A 21631-nucleotide genomic window follows, 5' to 3' on the forward strand; every position below is an offset into this window, starting at 1 on the left:
TTGGGAGTGTTGGAATATTTTGTCCTTGTATCGGTCAAACGGCCACCTGTGATGCATTGCATCCTCTTACTTTTCCACAGGAGGATATGAACCTTTCTGAAGCCAACAAGAAACCATTGCGAGGCAAGGACATGCGAATGAAGCAAGAAATGGTGATGCAGTACATTGTGACCTCCTCCAAGGCGGTATGGATCTCACAAAAGTCACATTCACACTGCAATTAATTAATCCGTATCTTTTTGTGTTAACTTTTATATACAGGAGCGAGGCTCATGGATGAGCAAGGTAGAAATATTACTCTAAAGAAATATTGAATCTTGCTCCAAATAAATATTCACTTTCTACTCTGTTTCGCCTCATTATATAACCACCTTCTATTTTTCTGAACCTAATAAGTAACTGAGGCTTGTTAGGTTCACCATTGTTGTAAGAGTACCAGCAGAGGGAGCAATCCATTGCCTCTTGCTCTGCATGCACCTGACCTGCCTTCCCAAGCTACGTGATGCATAAGCTCCGTCCTGATTTACTGCTACACAATGTGATACTTTCCGACATTATTATGCAACGCAAACCAAATGTGCCACCGCTAGGTGGTGCTTTGGGTCTTACCGAATCGAAAGTTAAAGACATCTCCTTGCGATTGTCACACAAACTTGCGTTACCCTCTCCGGCGTTCTCATCCGATGATGTCTTCAAATTGTTCGATCCCAGGTTTAAATCCCGTATACTGGGATGATTTCTCAATTTTACATGAATGCATTTTTATTCCATGCAAAAAAAAAAATGAGTGTGGAAAAATTCTGATTGCACACATAACCTGAGCCAATCAAGTGCCAAAACTTGACATGCCAAGTGCGCTCAGGCGTACTAAGTATGAATACGCAACGACACACTTTAGCAGTACATTACAAATCAAGAATGGAATAAATAGCTGACATATATTTGACTTTGGAAGAGCATTCATTCTCAAAGCTCATGCAGCTGAGTAATTCAAATATTGCTTGAACATAATGAGTCTGAGCCGAGATATAGATTCTATTATTGGGGGGGGGGGGGGGGGGGTTCCACCTGTTTGTTTCTGTCTGTTTCTCCGCACAGAATGAGTATGCTTTTCTCTGCAACCATTGGTCCGATTGCCAAGAAATTTTCACCATATGAGGGTGAAACCTCACCCTCATATGGTGAATTTTGTAGAGTTTTTCTGGAGATTCAATAAAATGGAGAATCTACAGGAGATTCCTCCTGTAGAGTTTTTGTGATAATTATGATGTCATAGGTCACGTGGTGTGGGCGCCATCTTGGAAAAACAGAAAAGATTTGCACCTCTATATCTCCGAAACCCCTCCATGGAAAAAATTGGAACATGTCTCATTGTCAACTAGTCCCCATGGGGAACAACATGTATTCATGACGATGTCACCAGTGCCTTCATTATGATGTCATAGTTAGACAAGTAGAACGCTTGATCCGATCAATTTGAAATTTCTTGAGCATGACCTACACAAAAATGATGTGGGAGAATCAAATTGATGACATCATTGGTCACGTGTTTTGGCAGCCATATTGGATTGAACATAAATCTACATTGTCAATAAACCAAACAAATACACAGCTAATAAACTGAATACACCACACATACACGTCCTGGCGAGGGTCTGCAATCTCTGATTGCTCTTTCTTGTTTAGCTTTGTAAGACTGAAAATGGAATTAGAAAATGCTTAATTATTATGCATTCCTCATTGACAACATTTATTTGGCTGCCAAAAGACCCTGTTTTATAACAGTCGTACATCCTAAATTGTCACAAGGTGCATTCAGGATGATGTGGCAGCTTAATTGGCGGAGGCATAAGATGAAAGCACATAATGAGATGATGAGATGATGTATTTTCATGCCGTATACGGCTGACCCTTTTTGTCAATGGAGCCATTTGCCTGTACTTTTGCATGTTCTTGCTACAAATTTCAACAACTGCGTAATAGCCATGTTCTTTGAATCCATATAAAAAACAAACGCCTTCGCATACTCAAATTGCTTTGCACATATGCTTCGCAATGCTTCTTGAATGCATAAAAAGGACTTTTTTTTTTAACGTCAGTCAGCATTTGCAGCTTGCGTGGTTATGACCAAAAAGCCAAGATTTTAAAACGACGGGCAATGCAAAACACCTAAAGCATAGTATGACCATTCATCATTGCCTATCTGGCCTGTCCTTTGCTCAAAGCATAATATCATCTCAAAGCAGATTTATATTTTATCCCAACTGAGTGCCCATTGCCAGCATGTTGCTGAATTATTTATCGTGCTCTGCGACTGACTTGGCAACATGTCTGTTTTTTATATTGCTTTTACCACTGAATAAAATAAGTTATTAATGCCACATGAGCATACACATGAGTACAATAGATGAGCTGTTTTTCAAATGGTGGTGCCTGCAAATTTCCCAAGTATTTTGAGGACAACAAATGTTCAATATTTGGCCACTTATAGTGTTCAAATTACCTGACGAGTAATAGTGTTCAAATTACCTGATGATCACGTTTGGCCAGGAAAGGTCTTCAAGTCACCTGATAAGTAATAGTTTTCATCACCTGACATTGATCAGTTTTGGTGGTGTTTTTTTGTTGTTGAACTTGAACAAAAGGTGTGTTTTGTTTAACAATTTTTGCTTGCACACTCTATTCCTTCATACCAGCTTATTTATTTACATTGTACACTTTTATGGATTTTATGAAGTTTTCCAGAACCTTTGAAGAACGTGGAAATCAGTGGAAGGGGAGTAGAGAGGAGGGTGGCGTCAAGTGAAGGAGGGGTAGGGGAGATGATGGCATGTGGATGTTTGTAATGACGAGATAAGAAAGCAAATGGTGCTTTTAGTATAATGGGCTTTAGGAAAGGTTAAATGGCATCGAGTCAGAGTAAGTGATCTCAAAATTTGTGGAAATTGGGCAAAAGCCTATTTCAGAATGGCCTTTTGTCTACAAAGTGGAAAAGTGATGTACATTATTTCATCGAAAGTGTTGGAACAACACAATCATACTTGCATTAATGCTCCTGCATGCAGTGCAAATTTTCCCACAATTCAAAGCAGCATGTGCTTCATCAAGGTATCATATTATGACATGTTCGGTAAGATTATCCTGGTTTGCAATTGTCCGTGAGGGCTTTATCATCTACCAGCATGACTTCACCTTGCAATATTGTTGTATCTATTCAGAATTGAATCAAGGATAGGAAGTTTGAAAATTTGCAGGGGTAAGGCAGGACCCCCCCCAAGTCAAACAAATTTGAATCACTCTCGGGCATCTTCATGGAATGCCATTTGAGGCTTGCACTTGCTCTGAAAGAGGAATGTGCAGTAATACTTTCCTTGATATCTTCCAACTTGTAGTACAAAATGTTATTGACAGTGACACCCTCTTAAAATTAAATTAACACTTGTGATTTATATAACCCTGCATGCTTCCTTCCTGTCTCAGTACTTTTTGTAATGAAGTGGATGTTGACCTATTTATTGCCTGTTTACATTCAGCGAACGTCTATCGCCATTGACGGAGAGAGAGGGGGAGAGGCAGAGTGAGTGAGAGAGGGATGTGGAGAGAGAGAGAGAGGGATGTGGAGAGAGAGGGATGTGGAGAAATAGAGAGAGAGAGAGGTGTGTGTGTGTGTGAGGGGGGAGAGGTGGGGAGAGGTGGAGAGAGGTGGAGAGAGGTGGAGAGAGGTGAGAGAGGTGAGAGAGGTGGAGAGAGGTGGAGAGAGGTGGAGAGAGGTGGAGAGAGAGAGGGATGTGGAGAGAGAGGGATGTGGAGAGAGAGGGATGTGGAGAGAGAGGGATGTGGAGAGAGAGGGATGTGGAGAGAGAGGGATGTGGAGAGAGAGATGTGTGTGTGTGTGTGGGAGAGGTGGGGATAGGTTGAGAGAGAGGGATGTGGAGAGAGAGGGATGTGGAGAGATAGAGAGAGAGAGAGAGAGAGAGAGAGAGAGAGGTGTGTGTGTGTGAGAGGGGGGAGAGGTGGAGATAGGTGGAGAGAGAGGGATGTGGAGAGAGAGGGATGTGTAGAGATAGGGAGAGAGAGAGAGAGAGAGGTGTGTGTGTGTGTGAGGTGGAGAGAGGCGGAGAGAGGTGGAGAGAGGTGGAGAGAGGTGGAGAGAGGTGGAGAGAGGTGGAGAGAGGTGGAGAGAGGTGGAGAGAGGTGGAGAGAGATAGAGAGAGAGATGGAGAGAGAGAGAGATGGAGAGAGAGATGGAGGGGGAGATGGAGAGAGAGATGGAGGGGGAGATGGAGAGAGAGAGAGAGAGATGGAGGGGGAGATGGAGAGAGAGATGGAGAGAGAGATGGAGAGAGAGATGGAGAGAGAGATGGAGAGAGAGATGGAGAGAGAGATGGAGAGAGAGATGGAGAGAGAGATGGAGAGAGAGATGGAGAGAGAGATGGAGAGAGAGATGTGGCAGACTTAGCTATTTGTACAATGTGAGGTTTCCAAGATAGATTTGATGTTACAGTAACATCATGTTTACTGTATTGAGTGGTAAAATTGTGGAGCCTTCAAAGGAGATGGAAAAGTTGAGAAGAGTTTTAGACAGAGAAATGGGGAAAAAATTTAATTTTAGAAGCATTAAACTTAACTTGATTACATTTTCCCCAATGAGAAATTCTGTCTAAATCCACAGTCACGTGAAAAAGTAAGTACACCCCATGTAAAGTTTTGACTTTTTCAACATATTTCAAGATACAGCTATTTGATCTTCATTTCAACAATATTGATAGATAAAGGTGATATAATATAACAAATATCATGAAACATTTACATTTTGTAGTCCATTGTATAATTTAAATAAACATAAATGCAAATTACGCAGGTGGAAAAAGTAAGTACACCCTTGGCTCTAATAGGTGGTATTGCCCCCTTTGGCAGAAACGACCTCAAGTAAGCGTTTCTTATAACTGCCTACCAGTCTCTGACATCGACTGGGAGAAATTTTTGCCCACTCCTCCATGCAGAATTCTTTCAGGTGTGCGATGTTTGAGGGTTTCTTGCATGCACAGCTCGTTTCAAATCCCCCCACAGCATCTCGATGGGATTTAGATCCGGTCTTTGACTTGGATCCCTGCCAAATTTCGTTTGAATCCGTCCTCAACTTTTTGAGATATCTTGTTCACAAACGAACATACAGACAAACAGACAGGGGTGAAAGCATAACCCCCATCCACCTTCGGTGGCAGAGGTAACAAACAAGCACAGGTTCAAGTTCTGAAAACGCACTCCTTCAACATACATGGAGTAATGCCATCAAGTCTATATGCTTTGCTTACAGTCGTGGCCAAAAACATTCGCACCCTTGCACTTAAAAAAAAAAGCTCAAATATTTAAAAAAATGAATTTTCTCTAAAAAGAAGTTGAAATTGACAAAAGTATTTGGTCTCCACAATTCTTTATTTCATTGTTAATATTACAGAAACTTTGTTTTTGATTTAGAACTGAATAAATCCTTTAAATCAGAAAATAAAAAGAAATGGCATTGACAAAATTATTGACACCCTCGACTTCATATTTGGTAGCACACACAGTCTTTGGACAAAATAACTGCAGCCAAGCACTTCCTATAGCCATGAATGAGCTTCCTACACCTCTCTACTGGTGGTTTGGCCCACTCTTCTTGTGCAAACTGCTCCAGTTCTCCCAGATTTGAAAGGTGCCTTCTCCCAACTGTTTTCAGATCTCCCCACAGGTGTTCAATGGGATTTAGATCTGGACTCATTTCTGGTCACTTCAGTACAATCCAGCGTTTTGTCTTGAACCCTTCCTGGGTACTTTTTGAACTGTGTTTGGGGTCATTGTCCTGCTGCAAGACCCATGACCTTTGATGGAGACCCAGCTTTCTGACACTAGGTTGAACATTGCGCTCCAAAATGCCTTGGTAATCTCCTGATTTCATGATGCCATGCACACATCCAAGGCACCCAGTGCTAGAGGCAGCACAGAAACCCCAACGCATCACTGAACCTCCATGTTTGACTGCAGGGAAGGTGTTCTTTTCTTTGAAGGCTTCATTTTGTTTTCTGTAAACATAGAGATGATGTGCTTTCCCAAAAAGCTCTGATTTGATCTCATCTGTCCACAGGACATTCTCCCAGATGGATTTTGGCTTGTTCAGGTGTGTTTTGGCCAACTCTAGTCAGGCTTTCTTATGTCTCTCTCAGCAGTGGGGTCCTCCTGGGTCTCCTATTAAAGAACCCCCTTTCATTGAGTTGGTGATTGATGGTGCGAGGTGAAACTGTCGTACCTTGTGTCTGAAGGTCAGCTTGAATCTGTTTGGAAGTTGATCGAGGTGCTTTCTCCACCATTCAAACAATCCTCCACTGCAATCTTCGATCAAGTGTTCTCTTTTCATTCAGGGAGGTGGGCTACATTGCCATGGGCCTTAAACTTCCTGATAACATTGCGTACGGTGGACACAACATCAAGACCTCTGGAGATGGACTTGTAGCCTTGAGATTGTCCATGCTTGGCTACAATCTTGTATCTGACCTATTCAGACAATTCTCTGGTTTTCTTTCTTTTCGCCATGCTTATTGAGGTACACACAGTGACAAAACATCAGAATGACTCCTTTTCTCTGTTCAAACTGGTTGAATTAGTGATTTTTATATTGCAGGCACATACAGCTCACCACAGGTGAGTTCAATTCCAAATTAAAGGTGAATCACCTGCTTGAAATCTAATTATTTCTAACAACTTCTAAAAGGTACCAATAATATTGTCCGGGCCATTTTTGGATTTCTGTGTCGAATAAGCTAAGATTTAGTAATTCTTTCAGCTTCTTTTTTTTGTTCCACTGCAAACCAAAGAAATACATATGTGGCTACCAAAATATATTTTTAATTTCAACAATTTTCTGGAAGTAATGGTGTATTATTTGAAAAAAGTGCAAGGGCGACAATATTTTTGGCCACGACTGTGTCTGGAGAGAGAAGTACTTTTTTGACTGATATAGATTTGACTGATATAGAAAATAGATTATAGGGAGAGGCATAGTATTGGGAAAGGGTGCAATAGGAGGTGTTGGGATTTCAAGTCATCCAAAGTGGAATTAGAGTAGAAAAGAAAACCTAAAAGAGTTGCTTTGTCATTCGGAGAGATAGCAATAGTATCGGTACGGAAAAGCGAAGGGAAGGCAGTGTGCCAGAAATTGTTGGAGATACTTTGAGCTAAAGACCAGGAAGACCTACTTTCGAAAGAACATGAGAGGTTGTCACACTACCTTTAGATAAAGGAATGCTTCGACTTATGAATATCATATTTACAATGATTTTGAGTGGAGATGAAGGCTGAACGTTAGTCAGAGGAAGAAGACTTTTTCCAGGTCCGATATGCCTCATCCCTTGCAGGAATGACCACAGAGCAGAATGTTTGAACCAGGAATTATAAGAAGAGATGGTCTTGAAAGAGAAGGGGATGAATGAATGAATGAATGAATGATCGTTTTATGGCCATTTTCCCAACTAGAGCGGGGGTTAGCCTTGCGGGCCCCATGACAATCATGGTTCCCTGTTTGAGGCAATGTTTTTATGGCCGGATGCCCTTCCTGACGCCAACCCTTGGTCACGCTCTTACGATGCGTAGGGATACGGTGTACCTATTCTAAATCAGGGTACACACCGTGATCATTCATCCCAGCAAGTTGGTACTCAATTTGCCGACCTCGGAAGGGTGACAAGCTGAGTCAACCCCCCTGGCGTTAATTCAGCGATCGACCGGGATTCGAACCCAGGATCCTCGGATCCCAAGCCGGCACCCTAACCGCTAAGCCAACACCAGGGAAAGAGAAGAAGGAAGGGGATACAAGATACAAGAGAAGAGAAGAGGAGGGGATACAAGAGTGTAATCAGAGAACCGATTGTGGGTGAAATTGTGTAGCAATAACGCAACGGATTGGACGTGAAAAACATGTCCAATGTATTGGGGGTGTGCTTCAGACAATCAGGATTATGGGTAGGGTAGTTGCTAATTTGCTCCTAATCAAAAAGAATGGAAAATGTAAGAGCTTCAACTTTCTACCCCCCAAACTTCCCATCACCCTCTCACCCAACATTTATGTGGGAAGATTTCAACCACTCCCTGTGGTGCACATTGAAGTCTCCTGAATAGAGGACTTCAGCTTGAGGGTGAGAGGATGTCACTGCCTCATGGCAGGAATTTAGTTAGTCAAATAAATTTGTTTAATTTGGAGAGCAAAGAGAGCAGTTTGTGAAACAGAGAAAAACAGTGATAGTTGGGAGACGTATCTTAAGCCAGATGATGTCATGGTTTGGAGATTCAAGGTCCACAAGGCATATACCAGGTGTGCTGATGTTGGAATAAGCAGCACAGACTCCCCCTTGAAGCGAATCATGAGTGAAGGTTATACTGTAGTTGGAAATGTGAAAGGAATTAACGAGAACAACATTTGATGGCTGGCCTCAGAGAAGTAATATATTAGGAGATGCACTAACTAAACGGTGTTCAACAGAGGACAGATTAGAAGAAAGACCACCAATGTTGGTAAAATGAATAGAAAAAGAGAGGTTTATGAGAAAGGCAAGGGTCTACTGGGAGGAAGCGGTACTACTACTACTGCCTGAGGCCTCAATCTCATTGGCAGCAGAGGCAGGCAGTACTGTATAGGCTACATATTACCTGTATCAGGTGGATATTTGCATTCCGGACCTGGCCTGGCTACAAACAAATGTTGCCCATTAAATATAATAACTAGATGCATTTAGTGGTCGAACTCGCCTATCCAGCTTCATTATTTACTCCAATCAGAATATCTTCTCAGAAGATAATAGCTTCCATAGTGTGAAAGTATGGTGCATAGCTAGCATACTTACCTTTGAGCAGTCTCCTCTGGAATTGTGGCATTCGGCCTTTTCAAGAGGAGAGTCGGCTTCATTGCCAGTAGAAGTGAGGAAAGGGAAAGAGTGGAAGCATACTCCAGAAACAGACTTAACGAGATGCCACCCAGTTTTATATGAGGGAGACAAGTTCGAAAATTCATATTGATGTTGGCTAGGTGTTGTTTTGTTGCTCTCCTGAGAATGGACACACTGGTTGCAGGTTTGTGGAACAATGTGATATTGCCTTCAGTCGGATTTGCTTTCCAGGAAGAGAAGGCAAGTTGTTTCACAGCAACTGCCTCACCACAGGGTTCAGTGTACCATGGGCATGAATAACGGAAGGGTAATTGAAAATGTGATCTGAAGGATCTGTGAAGAAGGAAGGTGTTTCCAGGCTGAGGTAATATCAGGGGTAGTAGATATACGAGACCAGTCCTGGTGTGAGATGGCTGCTTGCAGTCCCTGCCAGTCTGCCTGAGTGAACGGCCAGACTCGCTGGCACTTACGAGGCTTTCCGAGAACAGCCAGAGAGATGTTGACTTTCACAAGCACATGATCAGACGAATGAATGGAAGCTGAGATAGAGCTTGAGACATTGGCAGAGAAGTATGTCATCAACAAGTGCAAAAGGGAGGATTTGCTATTTGGAGAAATCCAAGTGGTAAGGTTTCCAGATTGAGTCAGTCCCATGGAGTCACAGGCGTCCTTTGCTGAAGTGTCATTGCTGGTGAGAGAGGTACCCACATCCAGCCGAGTTGCATGGTGACAATTGAAATCGCCACATTTGAGGAAGAGAGAGTTGAGATGAGTGGTTTAAAGTTAGTTGGTCCTTCTTGTTGTCTGAGAGAGATGTAAATGGAGTCGTCACTGTTTGGAGGATGGCATAACACAGACAAACAAGAAGTGGGTGCGGAGGGGAAGTTGCAACCAAAGATTCTCCTGGCGTCGGGAGGTGCAAGATCAGTACAAGGACAGTGAGAAATGTAGTTCGTGATGTAAAGTGCAACTCTGCCCTCAGGATGGGTTTGGGGCCTATTAAATTGTAGCAGACAATAACCATGGAGACACATAAAAAGTTGTGATGCCATTTTATGGCTTTATTTCCAACACCTAATATATTAACCCTAATGGTATAAAATTTCCAAACTCACCTTTATCCTGACATTTCTTGAGCATTTTCGCACTACGTCCAAGTCGGAATTGGTTCGACCGGAATGTGGTGTGAGCTGTGATTTTTTGATGATATTTTCCTTTACAAGAAGGCTCAGTTTCACAACGGTCGCTATGAAATAGCAGAAATGAACTCGTTAGAATTGTTTGCATCTCATGCTTTGTTCACACAGGTGGAACAAAATAATTGCATTCAAATGTTACATGGGTTTGCATGATAAATGTTTGGCAATTTAGAACAACCCAGCGGTAGCTCCCCTTTCATTCTGGCCTTCTCAGGAAGATGAGAAATCCATGAACCTGAGAGTAAACAAATCGATCCTTTTTGTAATAATTGGCCTCTCTCCTTGTTTAATTTGGATGTTCCGCTGACATTGGTAGCTGGAGGAGAGTAATTGCTTGACCTTCATTTTGGAAGTTAGCAAACATTTAATTTGTTGGTTGTCTTTTATCCTTATTCAAAGGTATTGTGGTTTTTGCCACAGTCGTTGTACTCATTTAATCGCTCTCAAATGATTACTCGAAGTTCAATGATGACTCGAAGAATATTAGAACATTGACTATTTGACCGTTCATGTGTAACGCAGGTTTTTGTTATGCTATCCTGTTTAATGTTGCTTCCTATAAACAAAGTTTATTGAACTCTGGCCAACTGTATTTATGTCATTTGTGGTATTTATACTCAGAATTGCCTGCAAAAAACGATAACAGCACTGGGTAGAGAGCAAACCTCCACCAGGCTGAACAGTTTACGTTTTGTATCCCACCGACAGGTCGGATCTGCATCTGCACCTGCACAAAAGTCTAATCTGGTTGTTCTTGTCACCTAACCAACTCACCACCAAGTTTTGTCATAAATCATCCACAACGTTTTGAGATATCTTGTGATATATAGGTTTTGGCCCCATTACTCAATGGTGAAGAATCACTTCAAATTTTACAAAGTATCTTATTCGGATCGGGATTCGGACTTTCTCCAAAATCAAATCAATTCGTCCTTGTCTTACACTCCCCTAACAATGGTTGGACACCGTTTATGTCCAACAAGGTAATAACTGTCGACTTGGACAAGTACTGTATTAGGCATTCATCACACTTTGACATCTTGCTTTGCTTGTTGAGCCCTTCAAAGCCTGTGCCATAGAAGGCTGCCTGCATTCCTGGATTTTAGACTTCCTCCACTCATGCAGTCGATGTGCGGCCATCACTGGAACCTTCTCACGAGGATCCTGGTTTCATCACTGGCATGTCACCAATGGAGGTCGGAGTTCCCCAATGCTCGTGTTTTGGGCTCACTGATACTACTGACCTTTTTCAATGACCTCTTAGATGCTCTGGAAAACCCTATCTTCCTTTTTGCTGACGACTCCACATTGTGTCGTACAGAACCTCATCCCTCTGCTAAGCAGGGAGTAGTTTGCGTCTGTGTTGATTTGGAAATTACTGGACACTGGTCTGATATATGGAACATGTTCTTCAGTCCTGGAAATGCTACTACCTCATGCTATTGCTACACAATGATCGTCAAATGAGCCCACCTCTCAAACCACCTCTCACTTATCCATTGGAATAGGTTTAGTCTGTTGATCTTTAAGGCCTCAACAATGGCCATGACCTTTCCTGGGCCAACCACATGGAAAAGCTTGCCTCCAAAGCCAATCGTAGACTTGGCATACTCCGACAAACCAAGTCTGTCCTTGAAAAATCTTGAATTGAACCTCCTCCTTGCTTTATTGGAGGCTTCAAGCGAGGCTTTTTATAATTGTCAGTTTTTTGTCATCTCACATTTTGTCTTCGATTAGTTCAAACCAACTGAAACTTTGACTCGTCTGTCCAAAGCACAGTCCCCATTTGCACAGTTTCTTGTGTCCAAAGCACAGTTTCTTGTGTCCAAAGCACAGTTTCTTGTGTCCAAAGCACAGTTTCTTGTGTCCAAAGCACAGTTTATTGTGTCCAAAGCACAGTTTCTTGTGTCCAAAGCACAGTTTATTGTGTCCAAAGCACAGTTTATTGTGTCTAAAGCACAGTTTATTGTGTCCAAAGCACAGTTTCTTGTGTCCAAAGCACAGTTTCTTGTGTCCAAAGCACAGTTTCTTGTGTCCAAAGCACTGTTTCTTGCATCCAAAGCACTGTTTCTTGCGTCCAAAGCACTGTTTCTTGCGTCCAAAGCACTGTTTCTTGCGTCCAAAGCACTGTTTCTTGCGTCCAAAGCACTGTTTCTTGCGTCCAAAGCACTGTTTCTTGCGTCCAAAGCACAGTTTCTTGCGTCCAAAGCACAGTTTCTTGCGTCCAAAGCACAGTTTCTTGCGTCCAAAGCACAGTTTCTTGCGTCCAAAGCACAGTTTCTTGCGTCCAAAGCACAGTTTCTTGCGTCCAAAGCACAGTTTCTTGCGTCCAAAGCACAGTTTCTTGCGTCCAAAGCACAGTTTCTTGTGTCCAAAGCACAGTTCCTTCTGTCCAAAGCACAGTTTCTTCTGTCCAAATCACATTTTATTGTGTCCAAAGCACAGTCTCTTGTGTCCAAAGCACAGTCTCTTGTGTCCAAAGCACAATCTCTTGTGTCCAAAGCGCAGTCACTTGTGTCCAAAGCACAGTCTATTGTGTCCAAAGCACAGTCTCTTGTGTCCAAAGCTCAGTTTCTTGTGTCCAAAGCTCAGTTTCTTGTGTCCAAAGCACAGTCACTTGTGTCCAAAGCACAGTCACTTGTGTCCAAAGCACAGTCACTTGTGTCCAAAGCACAGTCACTTGTGTCCAAAGCACAGTCACTTGTGTCCAAAGCACAGTCACTTGTGTCCAAAGCACAGTCACTTGTGTCCAAAGCACAGTCACTTGTGTCCAAAGCACAGTCACTTGTGTCCAAAGCACAGTCACTTGTGTCCAAAGCACAGTCACTTGTGTCCAAAGCACAGTCACTTGTGTCCAAAGCACAGTCACTTGTGTCCAAAGCACAGTCACTTGTGTCCAAAGCACAGTCACTTGTGTCCAAAGCACAGTCACTTGTGTCCAAAGCACAGTCACTTGTGTCCAAAGCACAGTCACTTGTGTCCAAAGCACAGTCACTTGTGTCCAAAGCACAGTCACTTGTGTCCAAAGCACAGTCACTTGTGTCCAAAGCACAGTCACTTGTGTCCAAAGCACAGTCACTTGTGTCCAAAGCACAGTCACTTGTGTCAAAAGCACAGTCACTTGTGTCCAAAGCACAGTCACTTGTGTCCAAAGCACAGTCACTTGTGTCCAAAGCACTGTCACTTGTGTCCAAAGCACTGTCACTTGTGTCCAAAGCACCGCTTATTGTGTCCAAAGCACAGTTTGTTGTGTCCAAAGCACAGTTCCTTCTGTCCAAATCACATTTTATTGTGTCCAAAGCACAGTTTCTTGTGTCCAAAGCACAGTCTCTTGTGTTCAAAGCACAGTCTCTTGTGTCCAAAGCACAGTCTCTTGTGTCCAAAGCACAGTCTCTTGTGTCCAAAGCTCAGTTTCTTGTGTCCAAAGCTCAGTTTCTTGTGTCCAAAGCTCAGTTTCTTGTGTCCAAAGCTCAGTTTCTTGTGTCCAAAGCTCAGTTTCTTGTGTCCAAAGCTCAGTTTCTTGTGTCCAAAGCTCAGTTTCTTGTGTCCAAAGCTCAGTTTCTTGTGTCCAAAGCTCAGTTTCTTGTGTCCAAAGCTCAGTTTCTTGTGTCCAAAGCTCAGTTTCTTGTGTCCAAAGCTCAGTTTCTTGTGTCCAAAGCTCAGTTTCTTGTGTCCAAAGCACAGTCACTTGTGTCCAAAGCATAGTCACTTGTGTCCAAAGCACAGTCACTTGTGTCCAAAGCACAGTCACTTGTGTCCAAAGCACAGTCACTTGTGTCCAAAGCACAGTCACTTGTGTCCAAAGCACAGTCACTTGTGTCCAAAGCACAGTTTATTGTGTCCAAAGCACAGTTTATTGTGTCCAAAGCACAGTATATTGTGTCCAAAGCACAGTTTATTGTGTCCAAAGCACAGTTTATTGTGTCCAAAGCACAGTTTCTTGTTTATGCATTTTGTCTTGTTCCTTTTTCTTAATAGAGGTTTTCTTACTGCAGCACATCCTTTAAGTCCTGATTTCAAAAGTGATCTTTGTACAAGGACACCTGAGCCTTCTGCCAGTTCCGTTGTCAATGCAACGTTTGTCTTCTTTCTATTACTTCAGGATATTATCTTCAATTTATTGCTCATGCTTTTTGGACAGCTTTTGCTTCTTCCAGTCCTGGGTTTGTCAATTCAAGATGATTCTCTGTACTTGTTGATTGTTTTCCGGATATATCACACCATTGCGCTCCATCTTTAGGAAGAAACACAATTATATGGTGATATTCTTTTGACATTTTAGCCATTTTTCTTTTGGCTAACAGTTAATCCTGATCGATCTGTATTGTGCAGTATGAAAAGCGGGCTGTTGGCTTTATGAATGTGTAGAGAGGAACACCTGACGATGACCGATCAATTAGATATGATTGGTAAATGTGATGGATGAGCTACTGAAACACTTCAAATTAGCTGCTCATGTATTGTTTTCTTTGATTTGTTGTGATCACAAGTTTTTAAAGATTCTGATCAATTTGAATTAGATTATTAATTAAATGACAAGCTTGGTTTCTTCTCACCCAAATAAGCTCTATTAATAACAGTCAACGTTGTCATAAGTTATTAGAAAACATGTGTGAAGGCTTTGATTAAATTGTTGATGCTCATAATATCCATATATTATAGCTTGTGAATGTATCTAATAATTCTGCACAAAAGTGTACGCATGCGCATACACACCAAGACACACACACCAAGACACACCAAGACACACCAAGACACACCAAGACACACCAAGACACACCAAGACACACCAAGACACACCAAGACACACACACACACACACACACACACACACACACACACACACACACACACACACACACACACACACACACACACACACACACACACCTTCGATGTTTGTTCCATGTACATTTTCAACTCCTTGTGCCAATTTCCCCCAAATGTTCCGTACGTCGGGGACCCTCCTGAATGGGAAGGGGATCGGAGCACGCCTTGCACCTCCACGCTTCCTCGTTCAAATGTGATGTCTCTTTCGGGAATAAAACCAATTGCATTGAAATATTTATATTCCATATGCAGAATAGATATTGTTACGGATCTCTACGTCGGCCTTTCCCCCTTAAGAAGGGGGGATTAATCCCCTTGTCCGCGACTGACCGACGTGAGTCCTGGGGGTCCCAACGCTCCTTCCGGTTGGGAGCAGCCAGGGTATTTGGTCTACAAAAAGTCCCAAGGACCTGAGTGCCACTCCTGACCGTGAAGCAAGGGAGGGACTCCCGCTCGAACCCCGGTTTTAGATGGTCTAGTTGCTGAGCGGTTTTTTAGCAACCCGAAGTTCGAGTCATTAGCATTCACTAACCCGATTCCGAAACGTTGGCCAAATCGTGCCACAGGTATTCAATTGGGAAAAGACAAGGACAACACGGATGTAAAGGAAAGAAGAAGAAGAAGAACCAAGGTAGGAAATACAAATATGATTTATTTCTACTATTTACAAGACCAAAGAAACCAAGGAGAAGGAAGGATATGAAAATAAAGACAGAAAGAGGGACGGACCAGAAGGACACAGTGCAATTTCTAGCTTAACTATACAAGCTTAACTTATTCCCAGGGACAAGACACACAGAACAAACTCACGTACACAAAAGGATGGAAAGGCAGGGATGGTTTGGGACGGCAGAGGAGGGTCCAGGCAGATGGTAGGCGTCGAGGTCCGGCTCCAAGCGCGCGCTCCTATCCACGCTTTGGGGTCGAGGCGAAAACCCGGCAAACACAGCCTCGCGTCTCACCGACCGGCAATAGGGCCTAGAGGGTATCGGCCTATTGCCGCAATACAGGCACCCCCTCACGCCTCTCTCTCTCTCAGTCTTGCTAGATCACGCCTCTCGTTCGTGCCTTCTCACAGACCTTGTACCTACTTTGTCCAACTCTCATGAACCTTCAAGCAACTCCCTTCACAGAACTCTCACTTCAGAACTCCCTCTGCAGAACTGCTCGTGGGGCTCCCTCACTCATCTCTCTCTTGCGTGATCTTCGCACGCATATCTCATCCTCAAGCGCGGGTGTGACATGCCCTCGTCGGTTTCGGTACCGCCCTCCCCCCGTGCTCTGTGACCTTATATGGCAATGCCACGGGCTTGCCTCCTTATTTGGACATGGCGCCGAACGGCGCGCCCCTCGTAGCGAGCTACGGGCTTGTTCCCTTATTTGGGCATGGGGCTGAACAGCCCCGCCCCTCGTGGCGCGCCCTGGGCTTGCCTCTTCCCGGCGACCCCGCCCCTCCTGTTCAAACAGAGCACGGAGCACATATTCACTATTTGCAGCGAAATGAGAGGGCGTGCACCCCACGCTTGTGAAGCTGCTTTACCCAGAGAGGGAGTTTGGGCTGGGAAATGTAATTATTGAAGGGGAGCTATTCTTATTTGATTCGGTGCAATGGAGTGTCAATTAATGGAAGACACAGCCTTAACCTACATAGAATAAGGAAATAAACTACCAACAAGGAGGAAATCTATGATTGGCTAACGTGATTGTATATGACCTAACTAAGGGACGCCCGTTTGACCTTTATACACAACTGGAGGAAGGAGGGTGATATTTTACCATTTACTACACAATCAAAAAAACACAATTCTCATATCCACAACAATATGTTAACATGCAAAGGGTCCACCGTTTCCATGGGACTTAGTCTGAGTGTAATGAGGGGTCACATGTTCCTGTACGACCTTCAACAAGAAATTTGGGAGGCCATTTGGCCCATCATTTCCATATTGCATTCCCAAATAAAATTTTACTTCTGCTGTAAGCAACAATCTTCTTGATGTTTTACTGCACTCTAAGTAACAAAATCTTGATTGATTGAACCATTTGTACATGATATATCAGTGTCTGTCTGTCTATGATTTCCTGTCTCCTCTCACCGCTTTGCTCATCATCACCAACCATTGTCGGCATCATTAACAATATCTTGCGTTTCCACGTAACCTGACTAATAGATTTCTTCTGTATGGCACAATGGAAAGGAGACTTTTCATCAAAGCATTTGCCATTCCAGATGATGTAATTTACTGCCCAACTGCCACGGGGTTGTTGTGTCGTTAAAATGGCTCTCCCAGTCCATCAAATGTCATTCCATTACATCACCCATCCTCATCAAAAAATGGAAACGCCAGGGTACACGGGCCTTACAACATACATGTAAAATATTGGGGCCGCCACTCATACGTGACTGGCACGTGAAATAACAAACCTCTCCCCGGCAGTCCTCTCGTCGTGTAAGTGGGCTGGGACTTGAATCCAGTATTAAGAGCCAGCATGACCGCAAGTGGAGACCTTTGAATTAGGTGTAATTGTTGGTGCATGTTTGGCAGGTGCTCCAGTAACAAAGGCGTTGGAAATGTGTCGTGAGGTCCTGTTGATGTCAGCTTTGGAAAAATAAGGAAAGATGTCATCATTGAAGGGGAACAGTGTGTGGGGTAGATGGATACTTGACAAGCGTGATGCGAGGCGAAACAGGATAGCAATGGCGGACAACTGTGTGCGTAGTTCACTGTGGGTCGTGAGCATCCTTCATCGTCGGAAACGGAACGAAGGGAACTTCACAGGGTGGAATACCATAGCTGGGTTGTTATGCACAAACAGCTCATAACCCCTGGCAATGTCCGTTTGTGGGTCGAGTAGTGCAAGGAGCATCGGCAATGGAATACCAAGCAGTGGAGAAATGGGATATGGTCTGATGAGTCATCCTTCACCATGTTCTCGACAAATGGACGTGTGCAGCACATGCGACGACATTTCAGAGTAGCTCTACAGCCCCGAGTGCCTCGATTCAACAGTAAAATGTTCTGGATTTTCCATAATGGTGTTGGGTATGTTTTATTGGCATGGCCTAGGTCCTCTCATTCCATTGGGAGGCTGAGTTGATGCAGCATGATACATTATCATCCTGAGTGATCATCTGCATCCCATAATGCAACATTTTTTCTCTGCTGGGAGGGTGTCTTTTTTGTGTACATAGGCTCTTGGAAGTGTAAGAGCTAGTACACTGAACAAATCAGGATGTAACAGAAAAAACCAGGATCCCTTGGGACACTCCAGCCTTGACGGGGAGAAGAGATGAAAGGATACTGTTGAGTGCTACACGTTGGCTACGAGAGTAGAGGAAGTCAGTTAGCATTGTCTGGAGTTCAGGACAACAAAGCTCCAGTCCACAGGGCACTTGATGTCATCGGGTGGTTTGAGGAGCCTGAGGAAGACTGAAGTTACCCATCTTCCATGGATCCCATAAAACATTTGGTTTCCGTCTCCATTAAACTGATGTGAATTGGAGGACTTCCTTGTGCAAGAATGTTCGCACATTCCTGCATAATGGTTCCAAACCCCTGTTGACTCCATGTCACATTGTGCCCATGCCGTACTTGAATGCATGTTGTGGCCCAAATCTCTACTACAAGCAACATTCTGTTGTTATTTCCAATTTTTTTTATCCACTCCCTGTGTGCTCGTAATAATTTATATATTTCGGCTTATTTTTCAAGGAAACATCTTGCATCTCCAACCTTTAAAATTGCGATTTATTTGACAAGGTGTGAAAGCAACACTGCCTTTCAGAAGGAATTGCGAAGGGAGCTGTCTCATTTGCTTTGTTATTTTTTCGTTTTTATTTATTTAGCGAAGACTGCGGTCATTTCAAATAGGTAGCCTTTTAATTCCTATCTCAAGTTCCCCTGAGGTCATCAGTAGTCAGCGCGATCTGTGGACTGGTGTCGCATGTAGACCAGATGAGGCAGGCAGGCGCACAGATTGGACCTTGAAGGTCATTAATCAGCAATCTTGGTTTTCAACAATTTCCAACTGCAATGATAATATTCTTTGGACTCCCTTGGTTTACAGAATCCTTAAATCCAAATCCAGAATATTTCTGCCCCATTTTGGCCAGCTTTGAATCTATGACCTCTCGGATGCCATTGTCGTGCTATCACTGCAAGGCCACCACCGTGTCTGTGAGTTTAATTGTGGATATGTATTTAAAAAATGGACAATATCATACAAAGCCTGGGAATTTTCTCTAGAGCTCTAAATGTTTCCTTTTGCTTCTGGAAGCAAATCTGGCAATCCTTTTATATTACCGATAGTCAGATTGTTTTGGCCTAACTCCACCTGTGAAAATTAGTATTATGAGATCGGGTTGTTGCTGTTATGTTGTTTGCAAGCATTTTTGGTCTTTTTATCCTTCACTGAATCCTCTTGTACTGATGTGGCATTGCTTGTGTGGACACTGAATATATTATAATATGGAATTTGTCATCTGAACCTCAGACTGAAGAGTTGAATTCATTCAAATGTGCAATCTATTGGGCTGGTATTTAGACTGAAGGACTATAAAATTCCAAGGATCCTTAGCAATTATTGGTTTACACAGATTTGTTATACTCATGTGATCATGGTTCAGGCTCACAAAACTCTTGAACGTCTAGGGTGGACCACGACGAGAGACAGTCACAACAGCCAGTGACTACATCAAGGAACTGAATCTCTTGCGGGAGAGTGACCAGCCGGGGGACGAGGAGAAGCTGCTGTCATCTTTGGAATCTCTCCGAGTCTCTCTCAACAGCAACCCCGTCAGGTGTGTGGCTGACTACTTTGCCAAATACAGCACATTTAACTTGGGTTGTAAAATCTAGGGAAATGTCAATGAAAGAAATATACTTGCATGAATTCTCCCCAATCTCTTTCTGGGTTTCCAGTTTTTCCTTCTCCTTCTCCTTCTGTCCCCCTTATCCCTCCAAGTTTCCCTCTATTTTGTCTATCTACCTGCTGTTTTGATGCTCCCCCTTTTATTTTCTACTGCTCTTTTCAACCTGTTACATCCTGATCCATTCTGCGTTATACCTCCTCCATGAGCCCCAATACTATACAAAAACGTAGCAGGCTCATGGGAGTGGGTTGAATGGAGCAAATACTTTTTTTATTTCATTTTTGTATTGCGAAGGTTCATGGCTTTATAAGTTTTCTTCTATTAATCCTCATTTACATGCGCACCACGCAGGAAAAGAATTGCTTTTGTAAATTCTATGCCTGGCCTAGTAAAAGTGTCGTTTATATTCTGTGCTGGTAATCGTATATATCCCGTGCCGATATGCTACACACTGCGAGATTGCATTTGCTTCTTAAAATTTTGCTCTAATTCGTTTATTCTCTTCCTCGCACTTTTTTATGCTGTTTGCTCTTTCACTCTTGCACTGGCTATCGCTATCTCCATCTCTATCTTCGTCTCTATCTTTCCCTCTCTCCAGCAGAGTGAAACTTGTTTTACCTTCCTATCATTGCACTCGTCCTTTACTCGATGTTACATTCCACTTACTGCACCCTTGGTTCACCTTGCATTTCTTCATTCTCTCCTCCTTGTTCTCCCGGATCTGACCCAAGCTGGGTGAAGGTTTTTGGTGATGATGGACTAAATCTTCTACTGGGCCTGCTTCAAGACTTGCAGGAGACGAACAAGTATGATCTATTGTCATTTCTACTTGTAATAATTTGTTAACATACTTGTTTTTAATTGGCACACATCTAAAATGGCAATTCAAAAGTATTATTGTACAGTGTACTTCCATTATAACTTGACAGCCATATGAAAAAAAAAAAAAAGACTGCGAGGATTGATGGTATAATTATTACTGGAATTTTTTTTTTCCTTTTTGCATTTAATACATCAAACAGTTTCTTCTGTCCCAACCAAAGGGTAAGAGGTTAGGGGGGGGGAAGTAGGGGGTGAAAAAAAAAGAAGAAAAAGGTAATCCAGAGAGAGATCGAATGTGAATAACAAAAGACCATAAGAGGCAGGCAGGCCTCGAGACTGACCAGGCCCCAAAACACGCACGACCAAACTGACTGACTTGTACACAATTGTGCACGAAATGCGAAACACGATTGAACCAGAAACACAGTAGACACATCCACAGCAAAATAAAATACTTAACTTTGAGAAAAAACAACTTAAGTTTGATCGACGTGGACGAGCTCTGACGACACGCAACCTCACCCGGGGAACTGGAAGTGGAGTTTTGTACTTCTCGAATTATGACGTCATAATGGAGGCACCTATGACCTCATCATTCACATGGGTTATTCTGCTAGGAGAATTGTTTCCAATGAGCCATGTCTGAATTTTTTCTACACAGCACTTTTGGAGATGCAGAGGTGCAATTGTTTTCGGTTTTTCCAAGATGGCGCCCATACCACGTGACCTATTACGTCATCATTACCATTAAAATATTCTAGAGGCCGAGTCACTCCTATGGTGAAAATTTCCTGTCAATTGGTCGAACGACTGCTGTGAAAGTGTTTTTAAAGGAACTAAATCTGAAAATTGGCAGTGGCACAATCAGATGGCTTGTGAGAAGAAAAAGTGTCGCGTTTCTTCTTCTTTCAACAAGAACGACTTCTAGCTTTCAGATCATACAACCAATCATGTTGAAATGTCAAACACTTATTCCCCTCGATGACAGCTAC

The 21631-nt window shown here is 43.0% G+C and overlaps 1 protein-coding gene across 1 annotated transcript in view; it reads left to right on the forward strand.

The window, feature by feature from the left end:
- LOC137425496 (protein diaphanous homolog 2) overlaps positions 1-21631 on the forward strand; it is a 525447-nt gene that overhangs the window by 80703 nt on the left and 423113 nt on the right. The window contains exons 3-5 of the mRNA XM_068113997.2: positions 81-185; positions 19597-19745; positions 20549-20623. Of these exons, the coding sequence (XP_067970098.2) occupies positions 81-185; positions 19597-19745; positions 20549-20623 (329 nt within the window). The remainder of the gene's footprint in view (positions 1-80; positions 186-19596; positions 19746-20548; positions 20624-21631) is intronic.

This window comes from Myxine glutinosa, chromosome 4 (genome assembly GCF_964187855.1).
Source record: "Myxine glutinosa chromosome 4, kmMyxGlut1.1, whole genome shotgun sequence".
Lineage (NCBI taxonomy): Eukaryota > Metazoa > Chordata > Myxini > Myxiniformes > Myxinidae > Myxine > Myxine glutinosa.